The 17,660-nt window shown below is 41.0% G+C and overlaps 1 protein-coding gene and 1 long non-coding RNA gene across 2 annotated transcripts in view; both read left to right on the top strand.

Annotated features, from left to right (window-relative positions):
• Window positions 1-14: 14 nt before the first annotated feature.
• LOC309611272 (O-acyltransferase like protein-like) overlaps window positions 15-17,660 on the top strand; it is a 71,086-nt gene continuing 53,440 nt past the window's right edge. The window contains 4 exon segments of the mRNA XM_082355457.1: window positions 15-817; window positions 5,583-5,715; window positions 12,494-12,542; window positions 17,033-17,233. Of these exon segments, the coding sequence (XP_082211583.1) occupies window positions 664-817; window positions 5,583-5,715; window positions 12,494-12,542; window positions 17,033-17,233 (537 nt within the window). The 5' untranslated portion in view covers window positions 15-663.
• On the top strand, window positions 5,717-7,076 carry LOC309610324. The gene is made up of 2 exons (XR_014233853.1): window positions 5,717-6,159; window positions 6,257-7,076. It is a non-coding gene; the product is annotated as an uncharacterized lncRNA (long non-coding RNA).

Below are 17,660 nucleotides of genomic sequence, written 5' to 3'. Positions count from 1 at the left end.
GTAGATGAACGCAGTTACCACCGTCTTTTGTCATCATAATTTGCTTCCCAGGACATGAGTCCTAAGCTCCCACAAGAGGACGGGTGTGTTTATTTGTCCTACCGCAATGCCGTCTCTTTCCATGGGGGAGTTCATCACTCCCACGTGTGGCTTTCAAGTCCGGCAAACACATTAACAGATGCATACAAAGCCCAGATGATGACGTAGAAGTCCTTCTTTGCTTATCATTTATCTGAATGTTCTATAGGTTGGATTCACACTCATTCTCAGATAAAAACCAAATATTGCCACTTAACATCCTCGGTATATTTATTTTTTAAACCCAGAGATATACACAAGACATCTAACTAGAGAAAATCTAGCTTTATCCATGTTAGCTGGAAATGTTAATCTGCATAACTAAAGGAAGCCAGGTGGTCAGCGGCCCTCACACCCACAGCACGATTTTGCTCAACAATAACAAGTTGTATACAAATCCGTTTCCATGGTTTGTTCATTGCAGCCGCTTTGCAGGTGGCGGAGGAGACGCAGCTTGTCTCTGCATGTTAAGGGGTGAGAATGTCACATTTCCCCACAACACGTTATAGACTAGTGTTTCATACATATGAGGCTCTTTGTCTAAGAGGGGAGTTTTATCCTGACAGGTTAAGATCCTGACCAAAGATGGTCCTGACCTTACTATTTTGTCTTCTCTCTTTTCAGTTTCAATTGCCTTTTGTTTTTCCTGCAAGAAACATTTCTCTCAAGTGCATGCAGGACACTGATGAATTCCTTTCTGATCTGAATTCAGTGGAACCCAAAGAATATGCTCAAAGAAGTAGGTAGGTTTTTCCTAACCCGTTGGGTAGGTGAACACAGGGCAGACAGGTTTGGGCTGGGGGCTAGAAAAACTCCTGAGAATTAAAAAGCCAGAACCAAATAGGAAAGAGAAGATGATCCTCAATTTATAAATTGCTCCAGGAATCAAGGAGGGAGGAGGAATTTTTATTGCAGAAGGCAATAGAGGGGGTGGTATTCTAGCCAGAAGGAATCTAGCCAGAACCAATCTCTTAATAAGACGAGGATTATTTGTAAACTGTATGATGCTGTTTACTATTCTGAAGTTGATAACATTTCACTGTCATAGGGGATGGCTTGGTTTATTTCTTTTTCTAGACATTTAGTCTGCTTTTGATAAAGAATTGCTTCATTATTCAGGAAACAGGTCTTGCCCATTATATGTTGGATAGTAAATTCTGAGGAGTATTCTGGTGAATGTATTGGCTCAAGCTGGAAGAAGTTCAATGGTAGCCAGACCTCTTTGCATGTGATATGGGTGGACATCAGGCTGCTGTAATTATTTTTGTTAGTTTCCCAAAATTATTTTCACAAATAAAGGGACATATATTGATATCTTCCTGATGGAAAGGGGCAGGAAATCAGGTTCATTTTCGGTGGGATAACCTCTCTAGGAGAATGATTCATTGTTGATGCTGATGTAAACCACTAACAAGGAAAAATGTAAAAACTCACTCTTTCCAAAGCCAGAAACACTATCATAGCAATTTCCTTTTCTGTTTTATACACATGACTAGTTTATTTTGTATTGGAAAACCTTTAGTAGCATAATGTACATTATAAAGAGAAAACAAAAGTTTTGATCTAATATTGAGTAATTCAAAATGACAAATGGTTTGAAGCAATTGCCATTCTACACTGAATTATATGTCCTGATAGTTTATGAAACGGTAGGGAGATATGAATCCAATGGATTCAATAACCACCTTCAAGTTGTATTTTGGAATTGATTATGTTTTGCTACAACACTTGGTGATGTTTGACAGGGAACATTCTGACAAACCCAGGCCAAATAAGCTGGCCAAGGAAATCCAGAAGGGTGCAATGATTTCTGGTGATGCGGTGGTGGTAGTACCTATTGTCATCATTAGTCACAGCCTTGTTGATGCTTTTCAAGGAAAAAAGCATTTATTTGTCTTATAAGTTACTCTAGTCATGTACCAACAATGTTTCATCTGTAGGCATCTGAAAGTTGAAATTCTTTTTTTTTTTTTAGTTAAAAATATTTCCCTGTGTTGAATGGTCCAAGAAAGAATTGAATGATGTACATAAGTGGATAGATGACAATAACTTAATTTAACAGATGAATACTACTATCTAGTGTTTTAACTGATTTTCTTTCTAACGCACCCCAAAAACACTTGACGTCATTGCTTTGGCATTTTGCCTGAGATTTTTGAGCACAGAACGTAGTTCTGACCTTTGTTCTCAGCAAGGTTTTCCTGGCAGTCATGTGGATGCAAAAAAATGAGTCAATATTTAGAGAGTACTTTTACATGGCAGGTACTGTCCCCAGCCCTATGCAAAAGTTGTCTCACTTAGTCCTAATGCACCCCACCACCATGGGTAGGGTGTTATTATCACCTCTATTTTATAAATGAACCACGAAGATGTAAAGTATCTTGCCAAAATAAGTGATGCAGATAGGATTTCAACCCAGATCATCTGATTCCCGAGCCTGCATTTTCAATCACTTGCCTAAATAAGCAGCAACCAGAGAAACAAGACAAAAAAATAGTCATCAGCAAAAAAAGGAATGAAGCAGAGATACATGTATCAATATGGAGGGAATACACTGAAGTAACGTCAAGAAAAAAAAAGTTGTAGGACTTCCCTGCTGGCGCAGTGGTTAAGAATCCGCCTGCCAGTGCAGGGCACACGGGTTCGAGCCCTAGTCCGGGAAGATCCCACATGCCGCGGAGCAGCTAAGCCCGTGCGCCACAACTATTGAGCCGGCACTCTAGAGCCCGCGAGCCACAACTAGAGAAAGCCCGTGCGCAGCAACGAAGACCCAACACAGCCAAAAATACATAAATAAAATAAAAAAAAAAAAAAAAAAAAAAAGTTGTAGAAGAATATATATAGTATGTAAAGTTTAAAAAATGCAAATTAAGGTGCTCTACTTCTTCGGGAGACATATGTATGTAGTACAAAAGGAAAGAACTTCATGAGAATGATAACCTCCCAATTCAGTTAGAGGTTGCCTTGCAGTGGGCATGGTGAGGGTGCAGATGTAACTGGGGACCCATCAGATCTCAAACGATGGGTCAAGTTGTGTTTTTTTAAGCTGGATGACTGAAAGGTAGGTGTTTCTTAGTGTTTTTCTTTATGCCTTTTTAAGATATTAAATGTTGCATAATAATGTTTCAAAACTCCATCCCCAATCCAAAGCACAGAGATGACAGTAGGAGAACCTCTGAATATGGGTGGGGTCTGAGGAATAAAGCAGAGAGAAAGTGTTCTTGAACTTCAGGCTGACATGTTTTTGCACAAGGGAATCGGCATAATTGCTGCTCAGGAGCAGGAGAGAGCCTGATATTAGAGCCTGAGACAGACACTCAGTCTGGCAGTGGGAGGATGGATTAAACAGCATGGAGCTTATGAGAAGGAAGAGTATAGTAATACAGCTCCAAAATGAAGTTCCCGTGCTTCCTTCCCACCGTCCTTCTCCATTCACTTTCACGCCCACCATCTTAACGGGAACAGAATCCATCAAACCGTATCTGTATGCTTTAATTTTGCCACCCTCTTGGGTCCCTGTCTGATTGTATCCCTTCTTTCATTTCTGAAGTCCTCAGGCCAGTGTTCTGGCCCCTCTGCTTCTGATTTTGTTTTTTGTTTTGTTTTTACACTCCATAATCCACAGAAATCTACATTGAATCCCTTATCACATATAAAAATTGCAGCCTAAAAGATCTCTGTAACCAAGTAGATACAACTTCCATTTTCAAGAAGAGAAAAATTCGATTAAAAACTATTGAGCATCTAGAAAATAAAATATCATGATCTAAAAATAATGCCTTTGAAAAATATTTAATGGTATGGAAGATAATCTTAGTATATTATTAAGGAGAAACATCAGGATACAAAACAATATGTATAATATAATACCTGTTTTGGAAAACATATAGAGATAACTGTGTGTATATGTGTGTATGTATATATATATAATATAGATATATATATATATTTATACAGAAACATATATTTATAGAGACAGAGAGAGAGAGAGGTGCTATGTCTCTTTTGTAGAGAGAGATTGTCTATCTTGTTTTCCTTTGCTAACTCAAAACCTAGCATGGTGCCTGGAACTCAGAGTGTGTATTAGGTGTATACCACATCAATCACATATATATATATATAAATGAATGATTAATAAAAGACTATGAAAACACTCAAAAAAAAATTTCTGGCATCCTCCCTCCGGATGAATCATTTTTTTCTCTCAATTTTCTTTCTCCTTGACCACTGTGGTATTAACTTCCTTCTTAAAACTCGTCTGTTTCTAATTCAGGGGTGCTCTTTCCTGATGGGGATCCTTCTCTCTCCTGCCCTTTCTCTCTGTACCTGATCGCCTGTACCTTCCCACCTGTTCCTTTCCTCATTGTACATTTCTTGTAAACAAATCACATTTTAGAGACAAGGTGTTGACCCACAGACATTGTGTTGGGCTGGCAGTCCTGATGCCTGGGCTCTCATCCTGTTTAGGCCGATAGTCAGCTGTGTGATTGGCCCTATCCAAGCCATGTCACTTTGCTGAACAAGTTTCCTCACCTATGAAGTGGAGAGGCTGTGTTTCTCAAAGTCTGAAAATCTGCAGCAGCTTAAAAAATGTTCTAATTCCTGCACCCACCAACCTGCTCCAGCCGGGGTTAAATGTTCAGTCTGGTTGTCCAACACAGTGACTTTTAATGGTTGAATCACATAAATTAACAATTGAGTAAACTATGTTAAGAGCAAAAGGAATGAATACCCCACATTCACCACTTCCTAACTGTTGTACGCACTTGACCATCATCTGTACTCCTGAACTGAGTCTGTGTGGTGGAAATGTATTGCTGTGCTATTGCACATCATCCTTTAAGCTCAAGTTCAGGGATGTCAGGCTGGGAGCTTGAAGTCAGCTGTGGTAGAAGTATATTCACCACACAAGTCAGCAATCGCTGTAGGTCAGGGCTTGATGTTTTGTTGACTGTCTAGGCTTCAGAAGTTGATGGAGAAAATGTTACAAATTAAAATAAAGCTTAAACGTGTGTTACGTCTACAGCCTTTGCATTATAAATAGCACCCAAAAGCTGTTATTCAGCAAAAACATTGCTCACATCATGGACAAATGAGTGAAGTTCTGACATATATCTTTCTGGCTTCATATCCATATTACTCACTAAGGTGGACAAAAATATGACCCAACATTTATGTGGGGATGACACTCACTGGTGTCGTAGGTAAAATCATAGGTTGGCTACAGATATGAGAGTCTGGCAAAAATTAGTGAACGCATTCTGTGAGAATCAGTTGGCTATATATGGAATTTATAACAAGGAATATTACTGATTTAATTATTATTTGTAATCTGTGCATGGTATGGGCTGAATTGTGTTCCTCCCAAATTCATATGTTGAGGATTTAACCCCAGTACTTCAGAATGTGACTGTACTTGGAGACGGGGTCTTTAAGGAGATAATTAATGTGAAATGAGGTCATTGGGATGGGCCCTAATCTAATATGACTGTTGCTTTTATAAGAAGAGGAGATTAGGACACAGACGCACCCAGAGGGAAGGCCAAGTGAAGGTGCAGAGAAGGTGGCCATCTACAAGCCAAGGAGAGAGACCTCAGTAGAAACCAACCCTGCCAACACCTTGATCTTGGACTTTTAGCCTCCATGACTGTGAGGAAATATATTTCTGTTGTTTAAGCCACCCAGTCTGTGGTATTTTGTAATGGTAGCCTGAGCAAAGTAATACACTATGCTATATAGCCTTTATATCAGTATAATTTATGGTGTATGTGTGTGTGTGTGTGTGTGTGTGTGTGTGTGTATATATATATATTTTTTTTCCCCCTCATTTTGGGGAGAGAGCAGATTATTAAACATTTATCTTCACTGCCCAGCCCCACCCCACTGCTAGCAAAACCTCTAGGAGCTGGACTTTTTTTTTTTTGGCTTCGTTGGGTCTTCATTGCCACGCACGGGCTTTCTCTAATTGCGGCGAATGGGGGCTACTCTTCGTTGTGGTGTGTGGGCTTCTCATTGCAGTGGCTTCTCTTGTTGCAGAGCACAGGCTCTAGGCATGTGGGCTTCAGTAGTTGTGGCACGTGGGCTCAGTAGTTGCAGTGCGAGGGCTCTAGGGCACATGGGCTTCAGTAGTTGTGGTGCACGGGCTCAGTAGTTGTGGCTCACGGGCTCTAGAGCGCAGGCTCAGTAGTTGTGGCACACGGACTTAGTTGCTCCGTGGCATGTGGGATCTTCCCGGACCAGGGCTCGAACCCGTGTCCCCTGCATTGGCAGGCGGATTCTTAAGCACTGCGCCACCAGGGAAGTCCCTAGGAGCTGGACTTAAGAATCTGAATTTTAAGGAAGCTTCTTACCTGATTCTGATCATTGTGATGGTTAGCTGAAAATAGGGATGTCAGTTTTACTGGTAATTACTGGTGAAAACATACATCAGACAAGATTCCAAAAGTAGACACAATACCCACCCCCCTGTATTAGTTTGCTAGGGCTGCTGTAACAAAGTACCACAGACTGAGGGGCTTAACCAAGGGAAATTTATTTTCTCACAGTTCTGGAGGCTGGAAGTTCAAGACGAAGATGCTCGTAGGGTTGGTTTCCTCTGTGACCTCTCTCCTTGGCTTGCAGATGGCCAATGACCGCCTTCTCCCTGGTGTCTCTCTGTGTGTCCAAATACCCTTTTATACAGACGCCAGTCAGATTGGATCAGGGGCCACCCTAACAGCCTCATTTTAACCTAAAAACCCCTTTTCGGGACTTCCCTGGTGGTCCAGGGGGTGAGACTCCAAGCTCCCAATGCAGGGGGCCCGGGTTCGATCCCTGGTTGGGGGACTAGATCCCACATGCATGCCGCAGCTAAGAGTCCGCATGCCACAACTAAGGAGTCCACATGCCACAACTAAGAAGCCCGCATGTCGCAACTAAAAAAATCCTGCATGCTGCAACTAAGACCTGGTGCAGCCAAAATAAATAAACAAATAAATAAAAATTAAAATAAATAAATATTAACCTGATCACCTCCTTTTAAAGGCCCTATCTCCAAATGTAGTCACATTCTGAGGTACTGGGGGTTAAGGCTTCAACATATGAATATTGGGATGGGGGGAGGTGGGTGTGGGGAACACAGTTCAGCCCATACATCCTGTAAAAGCCCATTTTGGATTTCTAACCTCTAGAACAATACGATAAATAATGTATGTTGTTTTAAGCCACAGAGTTACAGCAATCAAAGTTACATTTTTTTACAGCAGCCATAGGAAACTCATACAGACTTGCAGGAAGCTCACTTTGATTAGTGTGGCCACACATCCCGGTGACCCCATTTCTTACAGTTTTTCCTACCCTTTTGTTCTATCACCACTTTTGGTTCTGCACTCCTGACACCTACTTGTTTTCCTTGCTATGTTTTTAATATTGGACTCTAGTATAAAATGGTGAATTTATTTAGTAAATATGTGATCCTTATTAAATATATGTGGAGGTAGAAGTATATCTATATATCCATATATCCTTTTCAGTCATTCTAATCTGGGAACTTAATACCTTTGGCTTTATCATATGTGTTCTAGAATAATGATTTCACGTCTCTTGTCTGAAAATCTTGTCTTGTTCCATCTTTTCTCTGGAGGAAGGGCACCTGGAAACTAAGAAGGGTTTATGGCCTTCTATGTTGGCAGTTGGTATAAATGTATATAATTTAAAAAGCAGATGACCAGAACACACAATAGAAAAACTATTGAAAGGGGGCTCTGAAGCCATGTTGTGTGTCTTTGGTCCCATCAGGCATCCGATCGGTTATTTCTTCAGGTCTTTCCATGGCCCACTGTGTTCTCTAATTTCCACCCTCCTGGGGTCCTACCTCTCCATGAACTTGTCAGACCTTCCCCGAGCACAGGGCAGCTGCTTCTCTCTAGGCTCGCAGCTTCCCCAACGACCCTCACAAGCTAGTTAGTAGTGTCCTTGGCTTGGATTAGAACCCTAACTCTGAGAGTGTTGCGGGTTGAACTGTGTCCTCCAAAAAGATATGTTGAATCCCGAACCCCTGGTACCATGGATTTGTGATCCTATTTGGAAATAGGCTCTTTATAGATGTAATCAAGTTAAGATGAGGTCATGCTGGATTTGGAAGAGTCCTAACCCAGTGACTGGTGTCCTTATGAGGGAACTACATACACAGACACGGAGACACACAGGGAGAGTTGACGCGTAACGACTGAGGCAGAGATTGAAGTGATGTGTCTAGAAGCCAAGGAACGCCAAGGACGGCCGGCAACCACCAGGAGTGAGGAGAGAGGAGTGGGCAGATTCTCCTCCAGAGCCTCCAGAAGGAACCAACCCCGCTGACCCCTTGATTTCAGACTTCTAGTCTCCAGAACTGTGGGACAAAAAATTTCTGTTGTTTCAAGCCACCCAGTTGGTGGAAATTTGTTAAGACAGCCCTAGGAAACAAATAGAGGGAGCTATGGCCTCTCAAAACCACCATCCAGAAGAAAAAAGCATGTGTTTATTATCTGAGACAAAAATGAAAAAGCAAAACAAGCAGTCTCAGGTAGGTCCTGGAATTCATTTTCCTTGAGATATACCAGGCCCACCCATGGTCATTTCATCAAGTCCAAGCAGACCCATTTGTAGCACTGTCTACAGCGGAGGGCTTTCAGAGGGAATCTGTTTATATGGAATTAAAACTTTGCTTAGCATATCGAGGCCCTGATGGTTTCACATGATGTCTGCATTTTCCTGTACTTTGTTCCTCAGGGGAAAGAAGGAGGCGGGTGGAGGGAGGCTTCTGGTTCCCAAGCAGCCTGCAGGGTTTTTCATTTCCTGTTTTCTCTAATCTCCTCACAGCCGTGAAATCTTCCCCAAGCAGCTACTTTTGCTATGAAACTTTCTTAACCCTTCAAGTCCCTTCTCCCTGGTCCTCAGCCCTCAGCCCACCCTGATGGCTGGGTTGCCGAACTTCCTACTCTGATCACTTACTCCCTTGGTTTCATCATTTATCTCTTGAGGTGATTATTTCATGTCTCCTATCTGTGTGTCTCATCCTCTCCCCTGGAAGCCAAGGCCTGTGTTTACACTCCTGGCATAGGAGGTAATCCATAGGTGGCACTCACTGGGGGAGCCAATCACTGGCCCCAGCCCTGCCTTTGTTCTCTGGTCATCAGTGGAGGACTGACCATCTACATGATTTGCGTTCTCAGAATGTTGCCTCTTTTCCCATCTGGCTGTCAGTCTAGAGGGCATTTTACTCAAGCCCAGCCTCTCCACTGGTGCTGGAGCTAGGGGCAGAAAAGATGCTGAAACCAAGAAAATCTCAGAATAGAGAAAGGGTGACACAAGGGGCTTCACTGAAATTTCTGGGTTAGCTGGATTTCAAATATGCATGTTGTGGTAGGCTGAAACATGGATCCCCAAAGATATCTCATTCTAATCCCTGGGACCTGTGAATATTACCGTATATGGAAACAAGAGCTATGCAGATATGTTTAAGTTAAAGATTTTGAGATGAGGAGTTTATCCTGGCTTACCCACATGGGCCCTAAATGCAATCACATGTATCCTTAGAAGATGGAGGCAGAGGTGGAGGGAGATTTGACACATAGAGGAGAAGGAGATGTGACCACAGAGGCAGGGATCGGAGTGAGGTGGCCACAAGCCAAGGGATGCTGGCAGCCACCAGAAGCTGGAAGAGGCAAAGGATGGACTTTCCCCTGAAGCCTCCAGAAGGAGCACAGTCCTGCTGACACCTTGATTTTGACTCAGTGATACTGATTTTGGACTTCTGGCCTCCAACACTGTGAGAGAGTAAATTTCTGTGCCACCAAGTTTGTGGTAATTTGTAATAGCAGTCACAGGAAACTAATACACATACTACTCTCGTTCTTGAAGTCCAAGATTAATAGTTGGTCAGAGGCAAGGGGGACTGCCAAGAGGTGTTTGTAAAGAGCCTGCTTCAGGAACTTGGATATCAAATCGACAGCACATTCAGATCTTTCATCCACAAGGAGATCACTGACAACTGATGCTCAGCGTTTAATGTGTATCCAATGCAGGGCAAGAACTATTCAATTCTAGTTTTGAAAAATCTGCAGTGTAACACAGCCATCTGGTAGGTGCTTAATAAATATTTGCTGTAAATGCTGAAGATGATCGCTGCTTTCAGGATTTGTTTGTGGCTCAGCATTCTAGAAGCTTCTGGTGCCTTCACCTTCCTGATGTAAGTGCATCCATATTTTAAAATTTAAGACCATTGACCAAGGTCTCTCTTTCCTTCATTTAAACCCAGAAATTAATCAATTCTGCATTTTAATATCTGCATATCATTGCCAAGAAAGAAAATGTGTCTGCTAATTAGCTCAGCAGAATTGAAACAAATTGTTTTTAATCTTTTGGAAATGAAAACTTGGAACAACTGCCATGCAGTTTGAAGTAACAGGTGGGTTTAATCAGTAGTTTATTCTATCCTTCCCTCCTGTGACCATCACAATGTATTTAGATTTGGATAGGGCCCATGGCCTGGCATCTCAGGTTCTTGACAGAAGCTAATTAAGGATAAGGCAGGAAAAGAACAACCTGTCCATTCGAGTTCATAACCAGAAAGGAAACAAATGCAATTGAAAATCTGCACAGCATACAAAATTACCTCAGCTAGAAAACCATAAATCCAATCCATTTACAAAGCAAAACACCAATTGGAAAGAGAACTAGAGTTTAACCTTCTCAAGTGAAGAATTAGGTATCTCTCTACATTTGTCCTTCAGGGATTTATCCAAGGGTCAAGACAGGCTCTTATAGTTCCAGATCCTTAAACTTTAGGCTATCAAGTTTGGAATACTCAGTGATGGAGAAGGGAATTTGGAATCATGCAGTCTATGTATAATAAGTACATCCAGTTTTGTTTTTGACACAGAGAGGACCTTATAATACATTTGTGGAGCTGGATTTGGGGCATTTGCACTTATTTTTTTCAAAAGTTAATTCAATTAACTCAGCAAATGTTTATTGACCTCCTCCTCTGAAATATCCACTGATGAAGACACAGCCCCTCCCTCACAGGGACGACAGGCCAACAGCTACAGGCCTTCTAGTCTGATACACTAAGCTAGAGTCTGGGCTGCTTCCTGGGCAGACCATCTTTCAGCCCAGACTCAAAGGATGATTCAGCATTTGCCAGGCAGACAGGAAGGAGGGACATTCCAGGCAGAAAGACAGACAAGTGCGGGCCTGGTGCATTCTGTATAATGGAGCAGAGGAAATGGGCGTGGGTGTGGGACGATGAAACTAGAGGCAGGTCTGGTCACGAAAGGCCTTTTAAACCGAGCTCGGAGTCTGGAATTAATCTGAAAGAGCATAGCAGTCAAGGCTAGCGGCACATAGCATCTCCTGGGAACATTTGAAAAACAGTTAATGCCCAAGCCTCACCCCTGACCAATTAGGTCATTCTTTGTGAGGGTGGAGCCTGGGCGTTAGTATTTTTAAAAAATTGCCCCAGGTGATTCTAATGTCTGCCCAGGATTGAAAATCCCCTCTCTAGATAAGAGATCTGCAAAGGTTTCCTCTAAAGAACTAGATAGTAAATATTTTCAGTTTTGTGGTCCATACGGCCTCTGTTGCAACTACTCAACCTTGCTTGTATTAATAAAGCAGCACTGACAATATGTAAACAAATGAGATGGCTGTATTCCAATAAAACTACTTACAAAAATAGCAGGACCATAGTTTGCCAACTCCTACTCTAGAGGATGGAATACCTTTGAAGAATTTTAAAAAATATTGATTTTAAAATTCTGTTCATATTTTATTGTTTATACACTATGTTTGTTAAATACGTGATTCTGTTCTCATTGTAAAAGAATGGAAACAATACAGACAAAGCTCAAGTCTTTTTTGTTCACTCATTCAATTCTTAGTCCCCTTCCTGGATAACAGCTATTTAGCAATAGGTGTGTATCCTTCTAGAACTTTCCAGATCTTTCTCCTTGCATTTTTGTTCATCTATATCTACCACAAAGATATTGTTTTGTTTTGTAAAATTGAAAAATATATCTATTGCTCTTAATCTTTTTTTTTTCCGTGTTATAGTGTCTTGGAGCATTTCCCACAGCAGCAAATATAGATCTATCTCATTTTAGTTGTTGCATATGAAAGTACTGTAACTCATTTAACTTTTTCCTGCTGAACGATTTGAAACTACTGACATTAAACTGTTTTTGTCCCATAAAATGGATCTTTCATGTGGTTCAACCTAACAGTTTGTCCATTTTTCTGCTTTTACAAGCATTAATGCCACAAGCATCTGGCAATTCTGTGCTCCTATGTGTTTCCCTGGAGCAGATTCTGAGATGTTGAAATGCTGGGCCACTGGGGATACGGTTAGAAAGGAGCCTTCGGTTAAACCACAGACATCAACCCTGACAACCTTCAGCAAAAAGGGGAGTTTATTGGCAGACGATGGGCAGCTCACAGAAGGGAGAGTAAGGCCTGCTAAGCAGGCTTGAAACTGGTCACTGGACCAGTGAGGTCCAAACAGCCTCCACAGTGGTGCACATTCTACAGCCTCTGAGGAAACCACCTGTGGATGAATGAAGCCCAAGCTTCTCTTCAGGCCTTGACTCACTCCGCACTAGTCCTGGGACCTCATGTCACAGGGAGCAGGAGGGCAGAGCAGGAGCCGCCTCCAGGGATCCCATCAGCTTCCGTAATGAGAGGACACAGCACCTTGAGTTTTTTTCAAGACTCCATGCAGTTGGAAAGTGGCAATTTTCCAAAAGAAAATTTAGTTGCTATTAGGAAGGAGATTAGCTCCCAGGAGGCCAGATTGAGAGAACTATTTCTTCATATTCTTACCAACATTCAATTTTATCAACCTTCTAAATTTTTACCAATCAGATGGCTAGAAAAAATTGGTGTCTAATTGTGGTTTCTTGGTGAGACTGAACAACTTTCTCATATTGATTGGTCACTTGGATTTCCTTCTCTAAGAGTTGCCTGTTCATATCCTTAGCAGATTTTAAATCAGTTTCTTTGACTTTTTAAAAATTACTGATTTGTATTTGTTTTTGGTTTTTTTTTCTTTTGGCCACGCCGCACAGCTTGTGGAATCTTAGTTCCCCGACCAGAGATCGAACCTGGGCCCACAGCAGTGAAAGTGCCAAGTCGTAAACACTGGACTGCTAGAGAAGTTCCCCAAAATTACTGATTTGTAAATCAACCATACTCCAATATAAATGCAAAAAAATAATGAAAAAAATAAAAATAAAAATTACTGATTTGTAAGGGTTTTTTATATGATCAGAATACAATTCTTTATCTGAGTTATTAATACAGTAAATATGACCTCTCCCTTAAGAGTTACCTTTTAACTTTGTTCATGGTGCCTTGGAAGCATTGTAAGGAGAGGAGGGATGTGGTCAATCTTGTGACTCAGGCAGTTTAGCTTAAAAGATGATCACTGGCTACAAGTCACTGTGGATACCAGCTCTAAGGTTCTGGGTGTGGTCAGAGCCAAGGAGGGTCACATTCACGGGAGGGAAAAGGGGAGAGTAAGTTTCGCTCATCACAGCAATAACCTGGAATACTTAGAAGCATAAAAAAGAGGCCAGTGATAACAGGCACCCACTGGATGAGCCCAAGAGGCCAGAGCAGCAGAACTTGCCAGAAGAGGAGAGGGTTCCTGGTGAAAGCCAGTTTACCCTGGGCATCTCAGCAAGGACCATTTGCACAATTATGGCCAGGAGGTTTTCAAAATAACATATTACTTTCTTAAAAAGCACTCATGTAAGCAAAATGCAGTTCCTTCAACCTGACTTCTACATTACACCTTGGGAACCCAATTATTAGTAAAGACAGAGACAGAAATGCAAGAGGAGCTGTATAATTTGCCCAGCTGTATTTGGGGTTTTCTCCCCACTCACTCTAAGGAAGATCATTATCTTTAGCTATATATAAGAACCAACATACCAAACTGACAAACAAAAACAGGGTCTTTTTGTATATTTTAGAGGGCAAGAAGTTATGGGTTCAGATTAAAATGGGTTTGAACACACAGCTCTGATCCTTATTAGCTGCTTTGAATACTCAGCTCTGATTCTTGCTAGCAATTAAAAAGAGGTAGATTTGTATTGCTGTATATATTACATATCATCTCTGTGCTTCGGTTTTCTTACTTGTTCTATCATTTAACAATGATGTGACCCTGGGCGAGTGATTTGACCTCCCTATGCCTCAGAAACTAACATTGGTACGTGTGTGTGTGTGTATAGTTCTATGTCATTTTAGCACATGTGTAGATTTGTGTAACTCATACCACAATCAAGACCATAACTATCCGTCACCACATCCCTCTTGTTACTGCTTTATAGACATAAGCAGCCCCTTCCCTCCACCATCACTAACCCTTGGCAAACGGTTATAATTACAGTTGTTCCAGAAAATAAACTCACTTTATAAATTTGACTATAACTTTGATTCCAAAACTAGAAAAGGAAAAAAAAAATAGTGTTCTAAAGATTAGAAAGAAAGAAATAAGAAGGTAGAACTATTAAGAAAGTTCAGCAAATTCTCCAGATACCAGAACAAATTACAAAAATCGATAGCATTTTTCCACACCAGCAACAATCAGTTGGAAAATATCATTGAAAATAAAACACTGAGGAAAATAGTCAACTCTACACTACCTAGGAATTGTTTATGTAATCTGTCTTAAGATTATCAAGGAAAAATATAAAGTTATAAATAAGGACACAAAAGAAGATTTTAGTAAATTGCATGACATCCAATGATAACTTGATACAACAATGATGTCAATTTCCCCCTTATAATCTATAAATTTGAAGCAATTTCAATCAGTATTCTAGTTGGATGTTTTGAGGAACTCAATAAACTTTTTCTGAGATTTTCTGCAATTTCTAAAAATTTTCTGAAATTTTCTGAATATGAATTTTCTGAAATTTTCTGGATACAAATTTTCTGAAATTTGTATGAATGATTAACAGTCCACAAATATTAACTGGCTCAACTTTGAAACGATGACTAAAGGCTGAATACTTAATATACCTCAAATCCGTAATAATAAAAACCATATGGTTCTGGTATTAGAATCAGACTGGCTTCGTAGGCATGTGACCTTTGCAGTCACACTGCGCCCCATACATAAAAGGACCCCATGCTTCCTTTAGCATGATTTGGTGTCACCATCTTGAAATGCTTAATTAATTTTTAAACAAGAGGCCCTTCATTTTCATTCTGTATTAGCCCTGCAAATTATGTAGTCAGTCTTGACTAGAACAAAGATTGTTCAAGACTAGAACAAAAATTACAGGCTCAAAAGAACAGATTTCTATCCAATAAGGAAACCATAGATAAAGAACTGACAGATAACTGACTGAGAGTAAGTATTTTCGATAACTCAGGTAGACTAGGACCAATATATAGAATAGTACGGAGCTCTTGCAAATCAAAAAAAGAAAATTCATTAAGAAATGGGCAAAGGATACAAACAGGTACTTTACAGAAGAGAAAATTTACATGGCTTAGCTATTTTAAACAAAAATATCCTGAATTATTTGTAATTTGATAGACAAAAATCCAAACAACTGGATATCATTTTATATCCATTAACCACCAAAGATGGGAAAGCTGGGCAACGCAAAGAAGAGATAGGAATCAACGTCCCTGGGGATGTAGATTGGGGCAGTCACTCTGGAACACAATCCGGTGGGATTTACACACAGTATTTGTATACCTTCTGATCCAGCAAGCCCACTCACAGGTGTGTATATCTGAGCTAAAGCCTCACGTAGGTTTATACAGGGACACGTGTGAGGAGTTTGTCCCTGTGTGTTTTTGTGTGTTGGAGGCCATCTACGTGTCCATCACCCGGGGAATAGCTAAGTCTAAGATGATGATGAGTTATTACACAGAAATCAGAAGCTCTGGACTAGGTGAGCACAGTAACACCATAGATAGTACAAATGTAGCTCTGAGTTACATATGTGGAAACAGGAGATCTGAAGCACAGGCCATTCATATAAATTACAAATACACTTACATAAAATAAAAACACCTACAAATGAGATGATATATATCAAACATGGGAGTGGAGGGAATTGGGGGAAAGGAAAGAGAAAGGGAGAGATGAAGAAAGAGGAAAGGAAATGAATTATTTAAAATGAAAGGGAAGAGGACATATACGAGCACAAACAAACCAAATAAGAGATTTCCAGGACCAGGGCTAGAGAGGCATTAACCGTGGAACTTGATTACTGCACGCTTTTACTCCCAAGATTAAAAAACAAACAAACAAACAATCAAAAACCTCTCTCCAAAATAAGGTCCTACAAAATTGGATAAAAAAATTTTAAGACAGGAGTATTTTCTCCTGGCTGTATGGAGGAGAAAGAAAAGCTACCGAATTTTAGTTACATCTTTTTTACTCCCACAAAGCATTTATTTTTTAAAACATTTCAAACTCTTCATCTTTTTCAGCAACAGGTCATGTGTGAGGACGTACGTCATGGTTCTCCTCAGTGAAGAGATGGGCTGTGGGTGCAGAATGCAGGCTCAAGAGTGCCATCTGAATACGTCTCTTCTTTTTTCGATCGTTTAAATTTTAGAGGTTTAGAAGGTGGAGCTGAATGCTGATAAATTCATTTGAAAGTGACACAAGGAAGCTAAATTTGCCCACTTCTTTTGCTTTGAAATTCAGTGTATGACTCTTTCGGGAAGCTGGGAAGCAATATATATTTTTTTAATTTTATTTATTCATTTATTTATTTATTTCTTGGCTGTGTTGGGTCTTCATTTCTGTGCGAGGGCTTCCTCTAGCAGCGGCAAGCGGGGACCCCTCCTCATCGCGGTGCGCGGGCCTCTCACCATCGTGGCCTCTCCTGTTGCGGAGCACAGGCTCCAGACGCGCAGTCTCAGTAGTTGTGGCGCACGGGCTTAGTTGCTCCGCGGCATGTGGGATCTTCCCAGACCAGGGCTCGAACCCATGTCCCCTGCATTGGCAGGCAGATTCTCAACCACTGCGCCACCAGGGAAGCCCATGGGAAGCAGTATTTTTAATGGAAATGTGGACAGGCTGGGATCTTCCAGTGAGTGTCTCTCCACCCACACTCCATCGGGGCGTTTCCAAGGGCAGTACTGCAAGCTTCACATCCTGCATGTGAGCGTGGGATCTACGCGCACACTCTTAAAAGACTGGTGAACATTGGACTCATGATATGAAACCTGATACAACTCCACTGGTTGCTTATCTTCATTGAAAAAAACCCAAACTATTAAGATGTTTTGCAAAAAGTTAAAATTAAATTTTAAACAGTCGGTGGAAACTTGCTTGCATGTCCTGAGTATGGGACATTATAGGAGGTAGTTGTCCACCAACCAAACAGGTCTTCAGATGTTCCTCCTACCACATTGCATGGGACAAGACCTCTGGATGACCTTTGTGGGGAATCCAAGGTCAAGTTCCAGCCAATATTCCTGAGCATTAACTCCTGACTCACCATCAGTGTTTGGAATACCAAAGGAAATGGACTTCCCATTACCCATAATCCTTTCCCAGAAACAGAGCTCTGAGACGTGAATCTGAG

This window comes from Balaenoptera borealis (genome assembly GCF_965194805.1).
Source record: "Balaenoptera borealis genome assembly, chromosome: 14".
Lineage (NCBI taxonomy): Eukaryota > Metazoa > Chordata > Mammalia > Artiodactyla > Balaenopteridae > Balaenoptera > Balaenoptera borealis.
Note: the sequence above shows the minus strand (reverse complement) of the source record. Positions and strands in the feature narration are given on the sequence as shown.